Source organism: Phodopus roborovskii, unplaced genomic scaffold (assembly GCF_943737965.1).
Source record: "Phodopus roborovskii unplaced genomic scaffold, PHOROB, whole genome shotgun sequence".
Lineage (NCBI taxonomy): Eukaryota > Metazoa > Chordata > Mammalia > Rodentia > Cricetidae > Phodopus > Phodopus roborovskii.
In genome coordinates, this window is record NW_026126571.1 from 22,219,920 (window position 1) to 22,238,609 (window position 18,690).

At 38.7% G+C, this 18,690-nt stretch overlaps 1 protein-coding gene across 1 annotated transcript in view; it reads left to right on the plus strand.

Moving 5' to 3' along the window:
• The first annotated feature begins 840 nt into the window (after positions 1-840).
• The window catches only part of Hibadh (3-hydroxyisobutyrate dehydrogenase), a 94,545-nt gene continuing 76,695 nt past the window's right edge, over positions 841-18,690 (plus strand). The window contains exons 1-3 of the mRNA XM_051202837.1: positions 841-961; positions 11,329-11,489; positions 16,925-17,034. Coding sequence (XP_051058794.1) covers positions 874-961; positions 11,329-11,489; positions 16,925-17,034 — 359 coding nt within the window. The 5' untranslated portion in view covers positions 841-873. The remainder of the gene's footprint in view (positions 962-11,328; positions 11,490-16,924; positions 17,035-18,690) is intronic.

Below are 18,690 nucleotides of genomic sequence, written 5' to 3' on the forward strand. Positions count from 1 at the left end.
ATTTTCAGACATTAAAGACATGTGTCTTTAGCGGGGTGGTGGTGGCGCATGCCTTTAGTCCCAGCACTCGGGAGGCAGAGGCAGGAGGATCTCTATGAATTCGAGACCTGTTCTACAAAGAGAGGTCCGTCATGCAGAGAACCCTGTCTCGAAAAAACAAAACAAACAAACAAACAAGACAACAAACAAACAAAAATAGTGTCTCGGAACTCAGCAAGTTCCTAGAAATTCTACTCTTCAAAGAGAACAATGCTATTAATTTCTTACTACTTTTCAAATATGATTGGAAAAACCGTTGAGTCATCTATCACACACATTTTAATAATTACCAATGGTAGACTCTATTATTGCTTTTCAACAGAAACTAAAAATATATGTTAACACCGGGAGATCCACGTATTTATTACTGAAGCTAAAATTAAGTCTCTAGAGTAGGAAACACGGAATTTCTGGTTTTCCTTTAAATGGTGCAGTAGCTGCATTCTTGTCTGTGAGGAGGAAAAACAGTTACCATCTCTAAGAAGAGGCAGTTCCCCAGGGCAGGTGCTCAGAGGAGGCGGTTGTGAGCGACAGCCACTGCCTCCTACACACCCCTCCGCATGGGGTAAACAAGGGTTCTCCCACCGCCAAGGTTGTTCGCTTTGCTGCAGCGGGCGGCAAGGCTGGGCGTCTGAGGATCTGGGAGTTCTGATTGGTCCGTTCTCTCGACTCCGTGCCCCGCCCCTCGCTGGGCGGGGCCCACCTGGGGCAGCTAAAGCGCGTGCGCGAGCTGTCCTCTCCGTGCTGCCTGCTAGCGGGGCTGCGCGCACTCGCAGTCCGCAGGCCGTGTGTGAGGCGGCGGAGTTGGCGGCGCGGAGGCGGGGCGGGGGCAGCATGGCAGCCTCCTTGGGGCTCCGAGGGGCAGCCTCGGGTCTGTGGTGTTGGAGCGGTCGGCGGCGGCCGGCGGGCAGCCTTGCAGCGGGTAAGGACCTCGCGCCCCTTCTGCGCGATTTCCTCGGGCCATCCATCCGAAGAGGACTTTTCGCCCTGAGGGCTGCGGTTGGTTTGAGGGTGAAAGCGACAATTGTGGCGGTCAAGGCCCGGGCCCCCTCTGCGACTGTCTCCTGAGGGGTCAGCCTTTCACCTCCTGCTCTTTGCCAGGCTCCAGATTGTTCGGCGTCCTCTGCGGGACCCAGGGACAGCTTGGGTTCTTGAGGGGGGAGTCGTGTTAGGGTCTGGGGCGCGCGCTTCGGAGTTGGGGCTCCTAGGACATTTGGAGGGCTCAGCTCCAGGGGTGACCCGGTGGCACCCACCTCCGCCACTCCTAGCCTCACAGCTCCCTGACTTCACCTTAAGTGGGGCTCGAACTGCAAGGCCCGATTTGTGTTTAACCACCCTTATCGGTGGCATGGCTCTGTCCTAGCATTCTGGTAAAGTTTGTCACCCTTGACTAGCAAGTCCGGCTTACTCCATTATGGAATAGAGCTGTGCTGCCTGAAAGTGGTGGACTTTTGTCAAATTATTGAGCACAACTCTTTGAATTACCCCAAAATAGGCCAGAATCTATCTGACTAACTCCTGTTCTGCTGTAAGGTACAGAAACTGACTAGGGATTTAGGAAGACGCTGTGTTTAGACCCACAAGAATGATCGAGAACTCATTCAGTCATTCGATTTTTCACAGGAGGAACTCCTGAGGCCCTTGGATAAGTAAATCAACAAGGTCTACGAAGTAGCTCTTGGCTCTTCCCAATTCTTGGATTTTCTAGGACACCGAGACACCTCTTTAAGAATTGGTTGAATTATGCGGAATACTGAAGGATTTTTTTAATGTAAAAGTTTATGGATTAGCAAATAAACAACCCACTTGTGTTTGCCTAGCATGCAAGAGGCTCTAGATCTAGGCTGCCTGTAATTTTTGTGTAAGAAATAGGTTGGAAATTGATTTCTGAGCTGTCCCCACTCTTTCCCCTTAGGAAAACCTGTTTATTTCCTTTCTGCTTTGGAAGAATATCTGTGTGGTAACAGATGACAGATAAGGAATGGTAGCAAGATGGAAACACATATGATTGTGTATATAGTTTCTTAAAAATCACTTTTCCATATTGTTAAAGTGAGCAGCAGTTTCCACATGAATGCACAATTCTTTCAGATCTGATTAGCCCAGGACCCTGTATTTGCTGGTTAGTAGTTTTACAAGGTGTTCTAATGAACTCTTAAGGTACCTTTTAAGAGTTATGAAAGTTCTTATAATTCATGATAGGAGAATCTGAGGCCAAAGAATATAATACTAACAAATCATGTTGTATTTTGGGTGCTTTGGCCCAAAGGTTTTTATATATGAACAAGTAGTAGTTCTTTAGTGAAGTTTTTAAAACGCTTAAGCAATTGTATTTTTCTCTGGAGTTGTTTTAAATGCCAGTGTTAACTTAAAATAATATTATCCACTATAAACAGTAAACTAACTACAAAAATGTTAAGCCTTTGAGATTTGAATCTTTAAAAAAAAAGGGGGGGAACCCATCTCCAAGCAGTTTTAAAGTCTAGGAAAATGAAGAGAAGGAATCATATTCAATTACTAACATTTAACGTTCTGAATTTATTTGCCTCTGTCATATGTTCAAGATGTTCATGTGCATGGTAATGTTAGAGAGATCATATGCTTTTTTAAAAAAATGAGGCCTACAAGTTGTCAGTTTATGACACATGTAGTGCATCACAGAAGAAATTGAAAAATACTTTCCTGTCTCATAATTTATTTAATAAGAAATTTTTATATTTTATTTTAAAAGATAATTATATTTAGTTTTAGATCTATTTTTGTAAAGAGGGCAAAAATACAGATGTAAGGAAAAAGATCCAGCCAAAGAAACACACCATGAGCAGAGCCAAGGAAATACACTTTGGCCTTTCAACCAGAGCCAAAGAAATGCACCCTAACCCTTGAAACCAGTGCCAAAGAAACACACTTTTTCCCTGGAACCAGACCTGGTGGAAGTAATATACCCTGGTCCTAAAATTAGAGCCAAAAGGCTAAAAAGGACCAGTGAAAGAAACACACTTTGGCCCTGAAACCAGAGCAGAAAACCAACCAATCACTGAGCTGGAAATCTAGCCAGTCGGAGCTCTGGGACTGACATCTGACCAATCGCCACCCTGGAAATCTTCTCCCTGGAAAACTCCGCCCATAAGAAGCCTTATATAAACCCTGTGCCTGTGCTGTTTGCAGCTGTCTTCCACCCTGGCAAAGGCAGCCACTCTCTTGATTCTTCCTTCCCAGTAAATCTTTTGAATTTGGGTGGAAACAGTCTTTTGTCTTTCACTGGAGCAGAGATGACCCTGGGTGGAGGGGAGCAGGGCTGTAATACTTTTCTAGGAAACCTTCCTCTAGCTAAGGGGAGTTGTTACACTCCACTTTGGGGGACTGGAGCTGAACTGTAACAGCTTCGCCTGGGAAACCCTCTCCTGTCAGAGCAGAGCTGTTGTACTAGGCCTTTTCCTGAAGCAGGGCTGTAAGCTGCTACACTTACTGTGACCTGTGGTATTCTTTGGTTCCTGAGTACCAGAATACTTTTCCGTCTGAGCTGTAACACTTAGTATTCTGTGGCTCCTGAGTGCCAGAATCCCTTTCCATCTGAGCCTTAACACTTAAAATACAGATAAAGGCTCTTCAACCCTCTTTTTGGGACTCCTTAACATGTACATGGAAATATCAGGACATTTTAAACCAAAGATGGGGTGCAAAAATTAAATAGTATTGCATATAGAGTTGCAATACTGAGTTTAAAAAAAAAATCACTGATGCTTTTTGTATATATGGATTGTATCTTTTTTGTATGTTTAGGCTTAAACTTCTTTTCAGTTTCATGCATAAATACAGCATATTGTGATAATATTCACTTTTATTGCCCTGTTATACCTCTCCCAATCCCTCTCAACCCCTTCTTTCCAGCTAATCCCCAGAGGCTATACCATTCTGGAAATTATACTCCTTAGACTGAAAATACTACATGGAAAAATACTTTGGGAGTGACCACATTTTTCATAACTTCAAAAACTATTGTTATAATTGTTCTATATTATGATTATTGTTATTCATCTCTTACTGTGCCTAGTTTATGAATTAAGCTATATCATGGGATATATATATATATGTGTGTGTGTGTGTATGTGTGTGTGTATATATATATATTCATAAATTAGGTACAGTAAGAGACAAATATATATTTAGGAAAATATTTTTAGAGTTTGATGTTTGACATTGTCTGTAACTTCAGACATCCGATCTTGAACTGTCTCCTTCTGGTAAGGGAAGAACATTATAATATCTTATGGCACAGTGGAAAGTCCATTGAGAATCTTTTATGGGATTATTTTTTGGATAATCAACAATACATTTGTAGACTTCCTTTGACTAGGAAGATTTTGGAAAATGTAAAATTACCTTTTTGCACAGAGTATACTGATTTCTGGCAGCAGATCCAGTTACCAAGCTATATGTAAAACCTTGCTCATATTACATTTGAGAGATCATAATCTGCAAGTTTAGAAACCAGTGTTGTCAAATTTTCCAGTTAGTTTCTTCACCAATCAACCGGTATCACCCTTATGCTGGCTGAATTTTTTTTCCCCCAGCTTGATCTTTATATGTCATCTGACTTTGCTGTCTTCACAGATTACTGTCAAACTCGCTCAAGGGAAAATGCATTTCTGTTGTAGGTTTGAATGTTTTTAGAGTTTCATTGAACTCCTTTGGATCCCTGTACCTTTGGGGGAGCCAGTTCTGTATGCCAAGTACTCCTTCAGAAGATCCGCCTTCCCTGGGAGCTTGTGTTTCCCTAAATGATCTCTGCCACCTTTAGTCTTTCTCTCCCTTTAACCTTTAACTAGACTAAAAAGGCCATTTGGTATAGGACTTGTTCCATAGTGGTGCCTTTTGACCCTATGTTTACTGTGATCTTATTTCAAATAATCTTTAAAGTAACTTTCTGATGTTGTAGATACTGTTGTTGATAAAAACCTTAGAGAAGTTAAGTAACTTGTCACTTCAGGGGTAGGACGTCCATCTGAAAGGTGATTTCACATGGATCTCTTAAACTTAACTTTTTTTTTTTTTTACATTTTTTAGAGACAGGGTTTCTCTGTGAAATAGTCCTGGCTGTCCTTGAACTCACTCTGTAGACCAGGTAGGCTTTGAACTCACAGAGATCCGCCTACCTCTGCTTTCCGAGAGCTGGTGTTAAAGGTGTGTGCCACCACCCTTGGCTACTAGAATTTTAATTTGATCATAATCAATGAATAATTTCTCTTTGGACAATACTTATACTTAACTTAATACTATCCTTTTCTTATTTTGCCCCAATGATGAAATGAAGAGAACTGAGCCCAGCATTGATAACCTGTCTTGATACACACGTAGTTGGCTTGGATAGCATAGGCCTTGTTCTTGGCTCCTATATCTTCTGTAACAAAGGTCTGCACTATCTTCCCAGCTCTTGTACCTATCACTTGGAATTTCACAAGAACAAGTCTTTTGTTGGCTAGCATACCCTCTCCTCTGACTCTTGTTCTGCTAGCATCCATCCTGCTTTCCTGTTTTATACCTGGCCCATTGACACTTTTGTTTGCCCACTAGATAGGCATACTCTTTTGTTCCTTCATTAAGTACCTCTCTAGCTTTGATTGTATCCAGCCTGAAATTTATTTATGAACAGGAATTTTGCTCATGTCTTTGACAGTATCTTAATATTTTTCTGCGGTGATATTTTATTTATGATATAAGATCAGAGTGCAAAGCTAGCCATACTAGTTAGCCATAGAGGCCAGGCAGTGGTGGCACACACCTTTAACCCCAGCACTAAGAGACAGAGGCAAACTGATCTGTTAGTTAGCCACCCTGAGCTACATGAAATTGATCCAGTCTAAAGAGAAACAGCTCACACAAAGGTGATCTCGGTACTTAGGATCCCACACCTTTAAACCCAGCACTAGAGGGATGGATATAAGGCGGGATGAGACAGGAACAGTGCAATTTGAGGGTCTGTGAATCTCCCTTTGGTCTGAGCATTGGTAGAGGTGAGTGGTTGGCTGCTTTGGTTTTTTTTTTTTTTTGATCTTCAGCTTTAACTCCTATATCTATCTCTGGGATTTTATTATTTGTGCTAACTTTTCTTAATCTCTTGCTTAAGTTCTAAGTATTATCTTAAATTCTGAGTATTATCTGTGGTCTGTCCCTTCCTCTGGTTGCCACTTAGGTAGTGATTTTGAGAGTTACAGAAGTTTGCTAATTATTTACAATGCTTTCATTAATACCTGTTCATTCCTTATTGTTATTTTCCATAGTGCTTCCAGGTTATTGACAGGGTTGGCAGTCCCTGGGCCTGACATTTGGCAATAGTGGCATTGCTCCATATTGTTTAGACAGGTGGGATCTGAATCTAGGATGAAAAGTGCTGGAGAGTTAACTTTGTAATGGTTGCAGCAACATAGCTCACATTTGCTGGATCTACTTTATCACCACTTTTACTCTATAATTGCTTCAGAACCGGCTTGTATCTCCATGTGCCCATTTAGTGAAACCTCTCTAGTTAGAATTAACTCATATAACACTTAACAGTCACTGTGCCAATTCATTTATTTCCTTTTCTTAAAAATGTAGTTATAAAAATTAAATGCATATGGAAAGATGAAAGGTTTTTAATAAAAAATCTTTTCTTTAAATCAGCCCCATGACTCTTGACATTTGATCTGTGAGTACTTAGAAAAAAAAGAATATATAACATATATATATATATATATGTGTATATATATATATATATGCACACAGACACACATACACACACACACACACACATCCATACAATACAAACCCCCAGAAAAATAAGTCCATGTGTATTTTTCTCTGCATATTCTTCTATTAATGTTCTGCATCTTGGTGTTTTTCATTGTTTTTTATCCTGGAGGCTTTTCCTCTGCCTTAGACAGGTATGCTATGGTAGGACAGGAATGAAAGACAGTCAAGGAAACGTGGGAGGGAAAAGAATCTCCTCACTCTGGACTGGTTAAAACTTGACAGTCAAGTCAAGATGTGGGAAATTTTGGAAGGTGCTACTCCTACATGAAGAGCTATAGGCAGCAGTTCATGTCTGCGAAGAAAGGGATAGCCAAGCTTCTTCAGGGACGAGCCCTTGGATAGGTTATCCAATCTCAGTGGTCACCTATAACAAATATATAAGTGAGTAACACTGAATGGACTCCAGCAGACTGTGTGTGTGTGTGCGCACACACGCACGCACACACAGTGTGTAAAAATAATTAAAGGAAGTCATGAACTTGAGTGAGTAGAGGGGACACATGAGTTGGAAATGGGGAGAAAAGAGGCTAGAAATGATGTAAATACTGTCCTCATGTATGAAATCCTTAAAAATTGAAAATGATATAAAAGAAATCTAGCATAATTAACATTTTCAGTGACAGTTACCTATAAGAGACAATATTCCTTTTATGTAGACATGTTCCAAACAAGACTTAAATGACAGCTATGCTTAAGACCTAAGCATGTTAATCAGCTCTATGTGTGATCTTTCTCCTTTTCCCAGCTGTGAACCTACAGTTTTCAAGGACTCTCACAGAATTCCCATTTACTGTGAAAGACATGCCTTGACCTATTGTGTATGCCTTGTGACCCTGGTTTTTATCTTATCTGAGTTCAGTCCTATTCAAGACACCCCTGGAGCATTCTGATCTCATTTATACATAAGAGGGAAAAGGGGGAGGCATGTTAACAACCTTTGAGATGAAACTTGAGAGCTACCAAAGTCATATATATGATAACTGCAGCTTGGTATGTTTTGTCCTTTCTGTGAGTGCCTCTCTAAGGACCACTGTGCTTGAATCTATGTTAAATTCTCTTAAGTGAGTCAATCCTAATCAAGGTTCACCTCAGTTGAGGATTTCGAAAGGAACTCAGGCTGCTGAATGTGGGAGCACCCAGTGTTTCTTGCCTCACTCCACTGTTCACACTCTTTTAAATTAAATATGGGAGTAATATTTCATTGCATTGGGTTAGTCTGACTTACTCTGAATTATTGTGAATTAAGTACTCTACTAATACATTATTAGTGATTTACATTTTTCTACTTAACAAATAGTGGTATAATAAACTGTGTGGTTCAGAGTTTAGTGCATATCAGGAACCAGCAAATGATGGTCAGTATTCATGTATCTGTTTTTATAAACAAAATTGTTTTTGAGGGCTCAAGACATGGCTTAGTAGATAAAGCACTTGCCATTCAAAGCTGAGGACCCAAGTTTGCATTCTAAGCACACACATAAAAACTTCATGGGTGTGGTGGCCTACCTATAACAAGCCCCCCGTTCCCCATGCTGTTCATGTATGGGAGCCTAATTCAGTAAGCTCATACTTCAAAAGATGTGCCTCAGTAAATAAAGTGGAGAGGGATCTAGGAAGAAATCCAGTGTCAACCTCTGGCCTCCATATGCATCCATATGGTGTGAAATGCACATATAATATATATTATACTTAAACAATAGTGTATTGGAATAAGCCATGCACTTTTGTTTATTGTCTATCACTATTTTCAAGTTAGAGCAGTGTCAAGAGCAGATGAATGGGCTTGTTGTAACAGAGGCCTTATGGCTTGCAAAGCTGAAAGTAATTATACTACTGACCCTTTTAAGACAAAGTTTATGACTCCTTGTAAATAGTAAATTTCTGGGAAGTAAAATTGCTTAGTTGTTTTAAATTAAAATTAAAATGTAGATAGATTTTCAAAAAGACTGATCTGATATTTGACAATATATCAGAACACTCATTGTTGTCAATCTTTACTTGCTGATGATAGTTTTTGTACAAGACACAAAAGTTGGCCCATTCAGTAGTCTCATATTTCTTTGCTTTGTGTTTCTCTAATTATGATAAGTTGAATGTATCTTCATAGCATTTTTTCTTAAAGAGAATTGTCATTTTCTGATTTTTTTTTTTTTTTGGCTTATCAGAGTCATTATAGAATTATAGAATTTTAAGTTATTTGGGTATAAAATAGTCCTGTATATATTCTGTGCTAGTGGTGCTCTTCTTAGTTACCTTTTTTTTGTCACCTAAAATATTTTTAAGTATAAATATACTAGTTTATGAGAAAAATGTCAGATGGGAAGTAGTAAGAGTATAATACAGGGATTTCTGAGTATCCTTTTGTGTAGCGTCCACAGTTTGTTAATTTTGCCATTTCCTTTATTTCTCTCCACATGTATATTTATCCAGCTTGCATCATTTGGAAAACAATAGCAGCCACTATAATATACCCTACTATTACAATATGTATTTCAGAAGATTAAGAACGTTTCCACCATGTGACTAGACCAAATGATCACAAACTTTTGTGAAGCCCAAGAGCATGAGTATGTTCCAGCACTGCCAATCCAAAACCAGATCAAACACACAAAGCCCAACCAGATAAGGCCTTGGCCATTTGATTTAAGCTCACTAAGCATCTAGATTCTTAGGAAAGATGTGAAGTGATGACTTATCAGTAAAGTGCTTAGATAACTAAGTGTCTGTCATGAAGTGAAGCTGCCATAAATATTAACTGTTACTGTTCATTTCTTCTGACTTTCCTGTTCTTGAATGTACTCATGCTTCCTTTTCATGATGTAATTTCCTTTTTCCTGCTCTGTTTGAAACCTGATCCACTGTAGAATACACAAGTTAAATATACCTTCTTCAAATTTCCAAACCATGAATTCAGTACCAACATGTTTTTTTTTTTACATTTTGTCCTTACCTGTCTTGTACTAATGTTTTATTGTGTAGTATATGTCCTCTTGGGTTTTAAGGTTGTTGGAAGGCAAGGACTGTATCTCATTTGTATGTTCAGTGGCTAAGTGTTGTAGTGGTGTATACCTATAGTGCCAGCACTTGGGAGGCTGAGGTAGGGGGATCAGAGTTTGAGGTCACCCTTGGAACAGTACATTGAAGTGGCTGCTTAATGCTTGTAGATTATGTGGCTGAATCCTCACTCTTGCTGTCACACTTGTAACCTGTTTGACTAACAGTAAGTACTAACAGTAGTTGCTGTTAAACTAACTGCTTTAAAAATTCAATGTTCCTTGTTTGTAATGTTTTTGGATTGTTAAATTGCACTTTCCAAACCTCAACATAGTGGTCTGATGTAATAGGGCACCATTTTCTCCTTTTTGTTAATTTGCTTATAGGCATTAGAGCTTTTATAAAATGTACTTCCAATTGTATTTAATTTTAAAATAAAATTTCTATTAGGTGTCATTTCTCTGTCATTGAACCTTCATGGACTATAAAGACAAAGGGTTCCTGCGTATATAGTAAAACTTAGCAGAAATGTGTTGTTGCATAGGAATGACACATTTAATGCCAATGGTGGAATCAGTCGTAAAAAGGAACTAAATAAACTTAACCTAGTATGAGCTTTGTTCTTAAGCGTAGAGCTTCTAATAATTTGCTTTTGGGATCTTATCATACTCACACATGAGTAGGAGTAATCATTTGAGAGGATTTGGAACTTAGAAATGGCTGTGATTAGTTGTCACATGATACAGTCTCAAAGACACAGTCTTTGAAAGGAAAAGGAAGAATAAAGCCTGCAAATGCAATGGCCAGTAGAGTTATTTCTCTTTCTTCTGTCAGTAGATTGTAAACTTTTCAAGGACAAGTACTGTGTCTTGTCTTTCTAAACCCTGTCATTATTTCATGCAATGCACATTTACTGAGTGGTATTTGTTGAGTGTCATTGTGAAATGGAGAAATTGTATCTCACATTCTAAAGCATTATTTTATGGGGTTAAAACAATTTTTTAGATTATTTTATTTTATGTGTATGAGTGTTTTGCCATGTGTGTGTACCATATGAATGTCTGGTGCCCATGTAATTCAGAGGATATTGGAACTGAAGTTACAGATGACTGAGCTACCATGTGGGTGCTGCAAATGAACTAGGATCCTTGGCAAGAGCAAAGAACTCTTAACTTCTAAACTATCTCTTGTGCCCCTCTTTTTGTTTGTATTATTAGATTCTCTTTCTCTTTCCTACAACATGGGTATGTAATTCACGTTGTCAGTTCCTTTATTTCCTGAGGTTTTTTTTTTTTTTTTTTACTGGCCCTATTTGGTTTTAAATTAGTGTCTCATAAGGGTGACCTCAAACTTTGGATCCTCTGCCTCCATTTCCAGATTGCTGGTGTTATAGGCATGCATATTTATGCTTAAGCCATTGCTTTAAATTATAGCCCCCCCCCAATGGGATTTCAAAAGTATTACAAATTTATTTATTTTTATTTATAAATGTATTGAAATTAGTGTGTTCTAGGTCAATGGCTTCTAAGACTCCAGTTGGGTTCATTGGACTGGGAAACATGGGAAATCCAATGGCGAAAAATCTCATGAAACATGGCTATCCACTCATTCTCTATGATGTCTTCCCTGATGCATGCAAAGAGTTTCAAGAGGCTGGTGAACAGGTAAGGCTTATCGTTGGATTTGGTTATTCATTTATTTATTTTTGTTTTTTTGAGGCAGGGTTTCTCTGTATTGCTTTGGAGCCTGTCCTAGAACCAGCTCTGAAGACCAGGCTGGCCTCGAAATCACAGAGATCTGCTTGTCTCTGCCTCCTAAGTGCTGGGATTAGAGGCGTGCACTGCCAATGCCCGGCTCAGATTTTGGTTTTTAAAACTAAATTTTCTTCTTCTTTTTCCAAGAGTGAAGCATTTCTTAGAAGTATACCTAACAGAGTTGTAAGACCTAATAGTTGTTAATTTTATTTCATTTTGAATTTCACATTAATTCAACATGTGGGTACACATCAAAAGAGCACCTGGCATAGCTGCTAGGAGGGGGTCTATTTTCTGCTAGGTGACCTGGACATGTCCCGTTTGGTCATTTTCTGAGATAATGTCTTAGCTGATTATGCTGATGATGTACTTGTTTGGTGGAAATAGCCTCATTGTTGGAGACAGTCAGGGATGACTGTATCAGGACAGGAATCTGCTCTGTGACTTAAAGCTGAGCCCAAGTCCCAGATCAGACACTTGCATTATGTGTTAATGGGGAAGCTATCCCCTCAGCTGGCTTCACATTTATAAAATGTGAATGATGACTCACTGTTTGTATCATTAGATTATGAAGCCCAGATGAGAAAATGTATGTGGGTGTACTTTATAAATGTTGTATGACAGCACTTTGTGAGTCCATATTAGTTATTGGCCATAAACCAGGAGACCACCTAAAAATATTGTGGGCTGTAATATGGAGCTGAGTTATGACCAAACTGTAGTGTGTTGCTTTTAGGCTGTCATTCCCATTTCAAGAATTGTAGTATTAAAATTTATCGTGTTTGATGGTAGCATCTGCTGGGCATGTCTTTTTCTGTTTAAATTTGTCAAACTTTATTAGTATTAGTAACCCAAGTGATAAGAGACCATGTTTTAGTCTCTGAATTTAGTAGATTTGCTTTTTCCACAATAGGAGGGCATTTTGCACAAGTTGTAGAACAGTAACTATGGGTGAGATATGACCCTGGAACTGGAAAACTATCAAAAGCTTCCTAAGAAACAGAAAATGAAGAGAACAAAATAAAGCAGAATAATTGATATCTAAATTATTATTGAAAACAAATACTGAGAAATGCAGTCCTGAGATAGAAATAGGTTTAGTGACTTAGAAGCTCTTTTGCTGAGCTGAACACCCTGTGTCTTTCCTGGCCATGTTTTCTGGTACTGGCAGTGAGAATGTGATTGTGATCTTGGCACTTTTCAGTATTGCATTGAAGCTGCTCATGCCCTTGTAGTCTATGGGGGCTGACATTGCTCTCCTTGCAGCTGTGACCCAAGTAACCTGGTGTTGTAGTAACTTACTTTACTAGAGAACGTGAAGAAGATGTGCTTTTATTATCCTTAGACAATAAGTATTACAAGTTACTTTTCTGTTTGGGGTTACTCAATTAGTAGCTAGTTTATTTAAGGGGGTAAGTTTATTTAAGGAGATAGATACTAATTTGGGGGATAATCCTGATATTTGACATTTGTTACTCTATGGTGACAAGTATATGCTAATGCTACTTGGATCTCAAAACTGAGGAATCTCTTAAGTTAAATACAGAATTTAGCCAGGAAGCAAGGTAGAGGTTGACTGGAGATCCTACAGGGAATTAGAGTGTGGACTGCAGAGCAGAAACCCAGGGGCTTTTAAATGCCCACAGTTATTCCTCCTTCCAGCCATGTATAACTAACAGCCTACTTGTGGAACAACTGAAATGCTTGTCACTGCATTATATATATTTTTTAGTTTTCCCCACACTTCCAGACTTTCAGGTGTTCTGCTTAAATTATTGTAGTCTCTGAAGCTACCTCTCTGACCTCTATTCTCCAATAACATTCATGTTCTTTGTGAAGTTTAGGTAGGCCTGAGGAAAGACTAGATTGAAGGAAACATTTACGTTTTAAAAGAAAGAAAAAGGAGCCCAATATTTAGTGAGAAACTACTTTGTCCCAGGTCTTTTGATAGTATTTTGTGTATTTTATTTGTTTTGGGGGTTCATTGTGTAGCCCAGGCTGACCTCAGTCTTCCTGCCTCAGCCTTCTAAGAGTTTGTATTATGGGTTTGTGGCATAACAAAAAATGGCTCAACCACTCTCATTTTTTGTTTTGTTTGTTTTTGTTTTATTTTTAAGTATGACTGTGAATGAAAGAGTACAGTGCCCTCAGAGACCAGAAGAGGGTCAAAACAGATGCATGGAAAAGTTAGGTGCTAGCCTCAGAAAGTGATACTTCTGCCTCCCAATGCTGGGATTCAGGTGCATGCTGCAATACCTGCTTTTACGTGGGTGCTAGAGATACAAACTCAGGGCTTTATGGCTGCATGGCAAATACTTTATTCATTGAGCCAGTTCCAGAAAATCTGCATCTAAGTTGGGTGGTGGTGGTGCATGCCTTTAATCCCTGCACTTTGGAGGCAGAAACAGGCGTATCTCTGTGAGTTCAAGGTCAGCCTGATGTACATAGTGAGTTCCAGGATAGCCAGAGCTATAATAATGAGACCCTGTCACAAAACAAAACAGCAAAAACCCAACAACAACAAAAGCAAACCTTCATCTATACCCAGGAGAAATGAAAACATATCCACACAGAATTTTCTGTATAATAGCAGTATTCATAATAGCTAAGTGGAAATAACACTCATATATATATATATATATATATATATATATATATATATATATATATTATATACATATATAATATATATATATATATCAGCTAATGAATGGATAAACAAAGTATCACATCTGTAATAGACTACTTAGGAATTAAGGGGAAGGAAGTGTGATATTTGCTATGTCACAGATGAACTAAGAAATAAATTAAAGAATCAGTTACAAAAAAGACCATGCATGCACTATGTATCTATTATCTGAAAAATCTTTAAAAAAAAAAAAAAAAAGAAGGAAATGTATAGAGATAAGAAAATATATTAGTTGAGGAGGAGATAGGCAGCTTTGGACATACAGGGGTGTTAGCTCATGGATATATAGTTTTGTTTTGTTTTGTTTTTGAAGAGACCAAAAGCTTGACCATGGTAATGGTTACTCTTATGTGGGAATATGTAAAAGCCAACAAATTATCCACCTTAAATGGGAAAATTGTATGGTGTGTGTATCAGTAAAGCCATTTAAAAGTGAGAACCAGGGGTGTAGCTAATGGCAGCTGACAACCAGGATAAACATCATAGCAAGGAAGAAGACATGAACAGGAAAGTGCTCTGAAGATGGAGGCAGATGTTATAGTTGTGCTGCTCCGGCCAAGAAATGCCAGCAGCCTTCTGAAACTGGGAGAAGCAAGAGCATCTCCTGGAGCCTTTGGAGGGAAACTGGCCCTGCTGTCACCTTCCTTTCAGACTCAGACTTCTTTCCTTCCAGCTCTGTGAAAATAAATTTCTGGTTAAGAGTGAGGGCACAAGAATCATTTCTTTAAAAGGCAGAGCCTCAGTTTTCATTTGTTAGGTGTTTGCTGCTTTTGGACAATGGATGAAACTTGAGTATCTGTCATATGTGTAGTAGTTGGTAATGACCTGAAAGTGACAAGATGTCTCATGTGGCGTTCTATTCAAATTATAATGTGACTATAAATAAAATGCTAGGATAGTTTTTGAGGAGGCAAAAGACAGGTAACTCTGAACAGTTCATTTCTGATAGAGAACTACAGACAAATATTGCACATAATATTTGCTTACCTTCCAACAATGATGGCATCTGAAATGAAAGTTGTGAGGACATGGTTTCAGAAGATTTAGAGAGTTCCAGGATATAGACTCAGTGACCAGGCTTTCTCTTTTCCACTTCCTTATGGTTAGTAAGTAGATAGAAGGAAGAAGATGACTTCAGTGTCCTTTTACAGTGACCAGCCTTCCTGAAACTGAAGGTTACTAGATAGTAACACATTCTATGTTGGAGGTAGAAGTTAAATTAGATGTTTTGTTATTTGGTAAGAGGGCACTTAGGGTTATCTGTGGAGGAAAAGGACAGAAGAGTACAAAGGATTTATTTAGGTTAGGAATGAAGACAAATGAGTCATTTCTTTAAAAAGCAGAGCCTCAGTCTCCATTTGTTAGAGGTCTCCCTCTGCATCCCAGGCTGGATTCAGATGTGCAATTCTCTTGTTAACACAAGTCCTCCTGAGTCCTAGGATTACAGGAATCAATGTAGTGTTCTTCATTATAGACTGGAAAACCGAAGCCAGTGAGGTTAAATGATTTGCACAAAATCATACTTGACTACATGTCTGAGCTGCATCTTTGGCAAATGTAATTGAGGGATTCTAATTAGTTGGCTGCTAAAGACTTTTGTGGCTAGTGTCATATTGGGAATGAGGTTGGTTTGTTTCTCTCAGCTTTTGAGTTGTGGCCAAATTTTGTCAGTTATTATTTCAGAGTTTTAAGGTTCTCACATCAGTGGTAAAATTATTTGAATGCATGTGTCTAAGAAACATGCCTTTGTTGTACAAATCAGACATTGTTGTTATAACATGTCGAATGTCTGTAGTCATTACATACAGAGCAATTGTGTCCAGTTGAGTGGTGACATTCCTGCTATCACTGTCGGTGTATGTTTTTTCCAGATCTGTGAGCTTTGACACTACTTGATGTAATTGAGGGCTCAGCAGTGCTCTGGCAAACCAGACATCCCAAGAAGCAGATGCTAGGGAAGCAGGGGGGTCAATGGACCATCCCATGCACTTGGCAGTTGGACGAGTTGGCATTGCCAGTTCATGGACATGAAAAGCCTAAGATCTGTTAATTCTTGGTCCCCAGTAAGAAACTTTTGAAGGAGTTATCTAGATGGTACTAAATTTCTTTTCGATTTCTAAGGAGATGCTTAAGGTTTTCTGACATAGACTTCCAGGCTTATATCTTGGAGTGATCTAGGAGCTCAACTGGAAGAAGACATGCCATTGTTTTTTTTTTTTTTTTATGCATATAGAGTATTTTTTATTTAATTTTATATAACAAAGTCCAATTAAATGAAAACAAACATTTATACACAATATTTGGGAATTTGGGCGTCGTTCTTTCCAAACTACTTCCTGCTGGTAAGGGGCGCTGTCTTGGGGGATTCGAAGAAGATTCAGATATCCTAGCTGTAGGAAGACATGCCATTGTTTTGCTTTGTATTTACTTCAGTGATGTGGAGGTAGGCATGTGAGAGGGCTTCCTGTGAGACCCAACTCCAGACAGTTGAGTAGAGGATGAAGACTCTAGCAGCTTCCATTTGTTATTTCTTTTCACTGAGCTTTGTTACTTGTGTATGATCTTGCACTGTTTGCCAATAGTTGTCAGTCCTGTTTGAGGTTTGGAAACTATTTACATTTGAATTAAACAATTCTCCTTTGTGATTTCTTTAAAGGTAGCATCTTCCCCTGCAGATGTAGCGGAGAAGGCTGACAGGATTATCACAATGCTGCCCACCAGTATGAATTCAGTAGAAGTTTATTCTGGAGAAAATGGGATTCTAAAGTATGTATTTTTCAAATGCTCATATTTCTTGCTACAGTTCCTAGTTTCACATTTTTTTAGAACTGCTAGAGCATTGCAGCTCTGTTGGTTAAATCTTTCTGTGTATTTTCTTATTTCATAAAGTGAAGAGTAAAGGGTTAATTTTTGTACAAAAGTCAAGTATGTGACTTTTAGGAATAAAGAATACCCCCCCACACACACTTTCTTTCCTTTAACTCTTGTATTAAACTTACTTAAATGAGAGATTTTTTTAAAGCTTGTATTTTAAATTGTACTATTCTTAAAGGCATAATTTTCTTATGATGTACAGAAATCCAGAAAAAGGAGTTTTGTGAAAAATAAAACCAAACATTGGAAAGAACACCATAATTTAAGATTTTATTATATAATAAAAAGTTATTGTATGTCCTCTGGATTAGTCTATCTGTAGTGGGAAGCTGGAATTCAGTATTAGCAGTAGCTCTTTGAGTAAAGTATAATTTAGGTCAGTGTTTCCCACCAGTATCTGTCTTCCCTGGTACTGTAAGCCTGTTGGTCAGTTGCCACTTGCTGCCAAACCCTGTGGTTATGTCAGAATGACAGTGCTTGGATTCCATTTTCTAGGCTTTTTGGTTCCTATGGCTAACTTTGTTATTGAATTAAGCAGAGAGGGAGTACAAAATTGTATGCCATGTAGACACTTGAGTCACCTACACACTGATTTCTGATTATGCTTGCTAAAAGAAAGTGAGGCTTACTTTCAGAAAGCTGTAATGTGTGAAATTTCAGGTTTGAGGAAATTAAATTGGTTTGGAAAACTAGCAGACTTGGAAAGAAAAGACATTTGGATATTAGACAGAAAACTGATAAGATAAATGTTTAGATTTCAGGGATGGTTGAGTGGCACTCATTTTGGATGGATCCAGCAGGCCCACAGTGTGTGTGGTCTTGAAGTGTCCTGGCTGACTCATTACCTAGCCTGTTTCAGTTATGGCTCTGCTTTACCTCTCAAGGAAAAGTAACTAAAACATGTGTAGTGACACAACATTTATTAATAACCTTTACTTTAGAAGAGGTATTAGCTACCAGATGTGTTTTTTCTAGGGAGTGCTTAGGAAGAGTTTGATTTTCTTATTAAACTATAATTGCCTTCTCAGCAATGCGTCGTTACCCCCTCGCTCAATCAGGATCCTTTATCTATAGCAGTGCATAAGTAATTTTGAGATGATTTCCCACTTATTTTTAAAACTGTTACAACTGATAACACCATAGAATACTGGTAGGTTTTACTCATATATTTTTGTTACATAAAGACTTGGGAACTGAAGTGATTTCTACTAACACTGACATATCTCTTGTGTGGAATACACCCAAATACTCTGGTGGGCCTTTCTACAGTGCTTCTTGTTTTTTTGTTTTTGTTTTCCAGACATGGTTTCTTTGTGTAACACAGGCTGGCCTGGAATTCTCTCTGTGGACCAGGCTGTCCTTGAACTCTGAGATCTACCTACCTCTGCCTCCCAAGTTCTGGGATCAAAGGCTCACATCATCATGCCTGGCTCTAGAATCTTTTCTTTAAAACAGTGATCTCCCAAATTTTCTTTTTTAATATTTCTACATATTGAGTTCTGATTTTCTAGTCTTGACTGTGTACTCCTGGGTGAGTAGACCTACAGG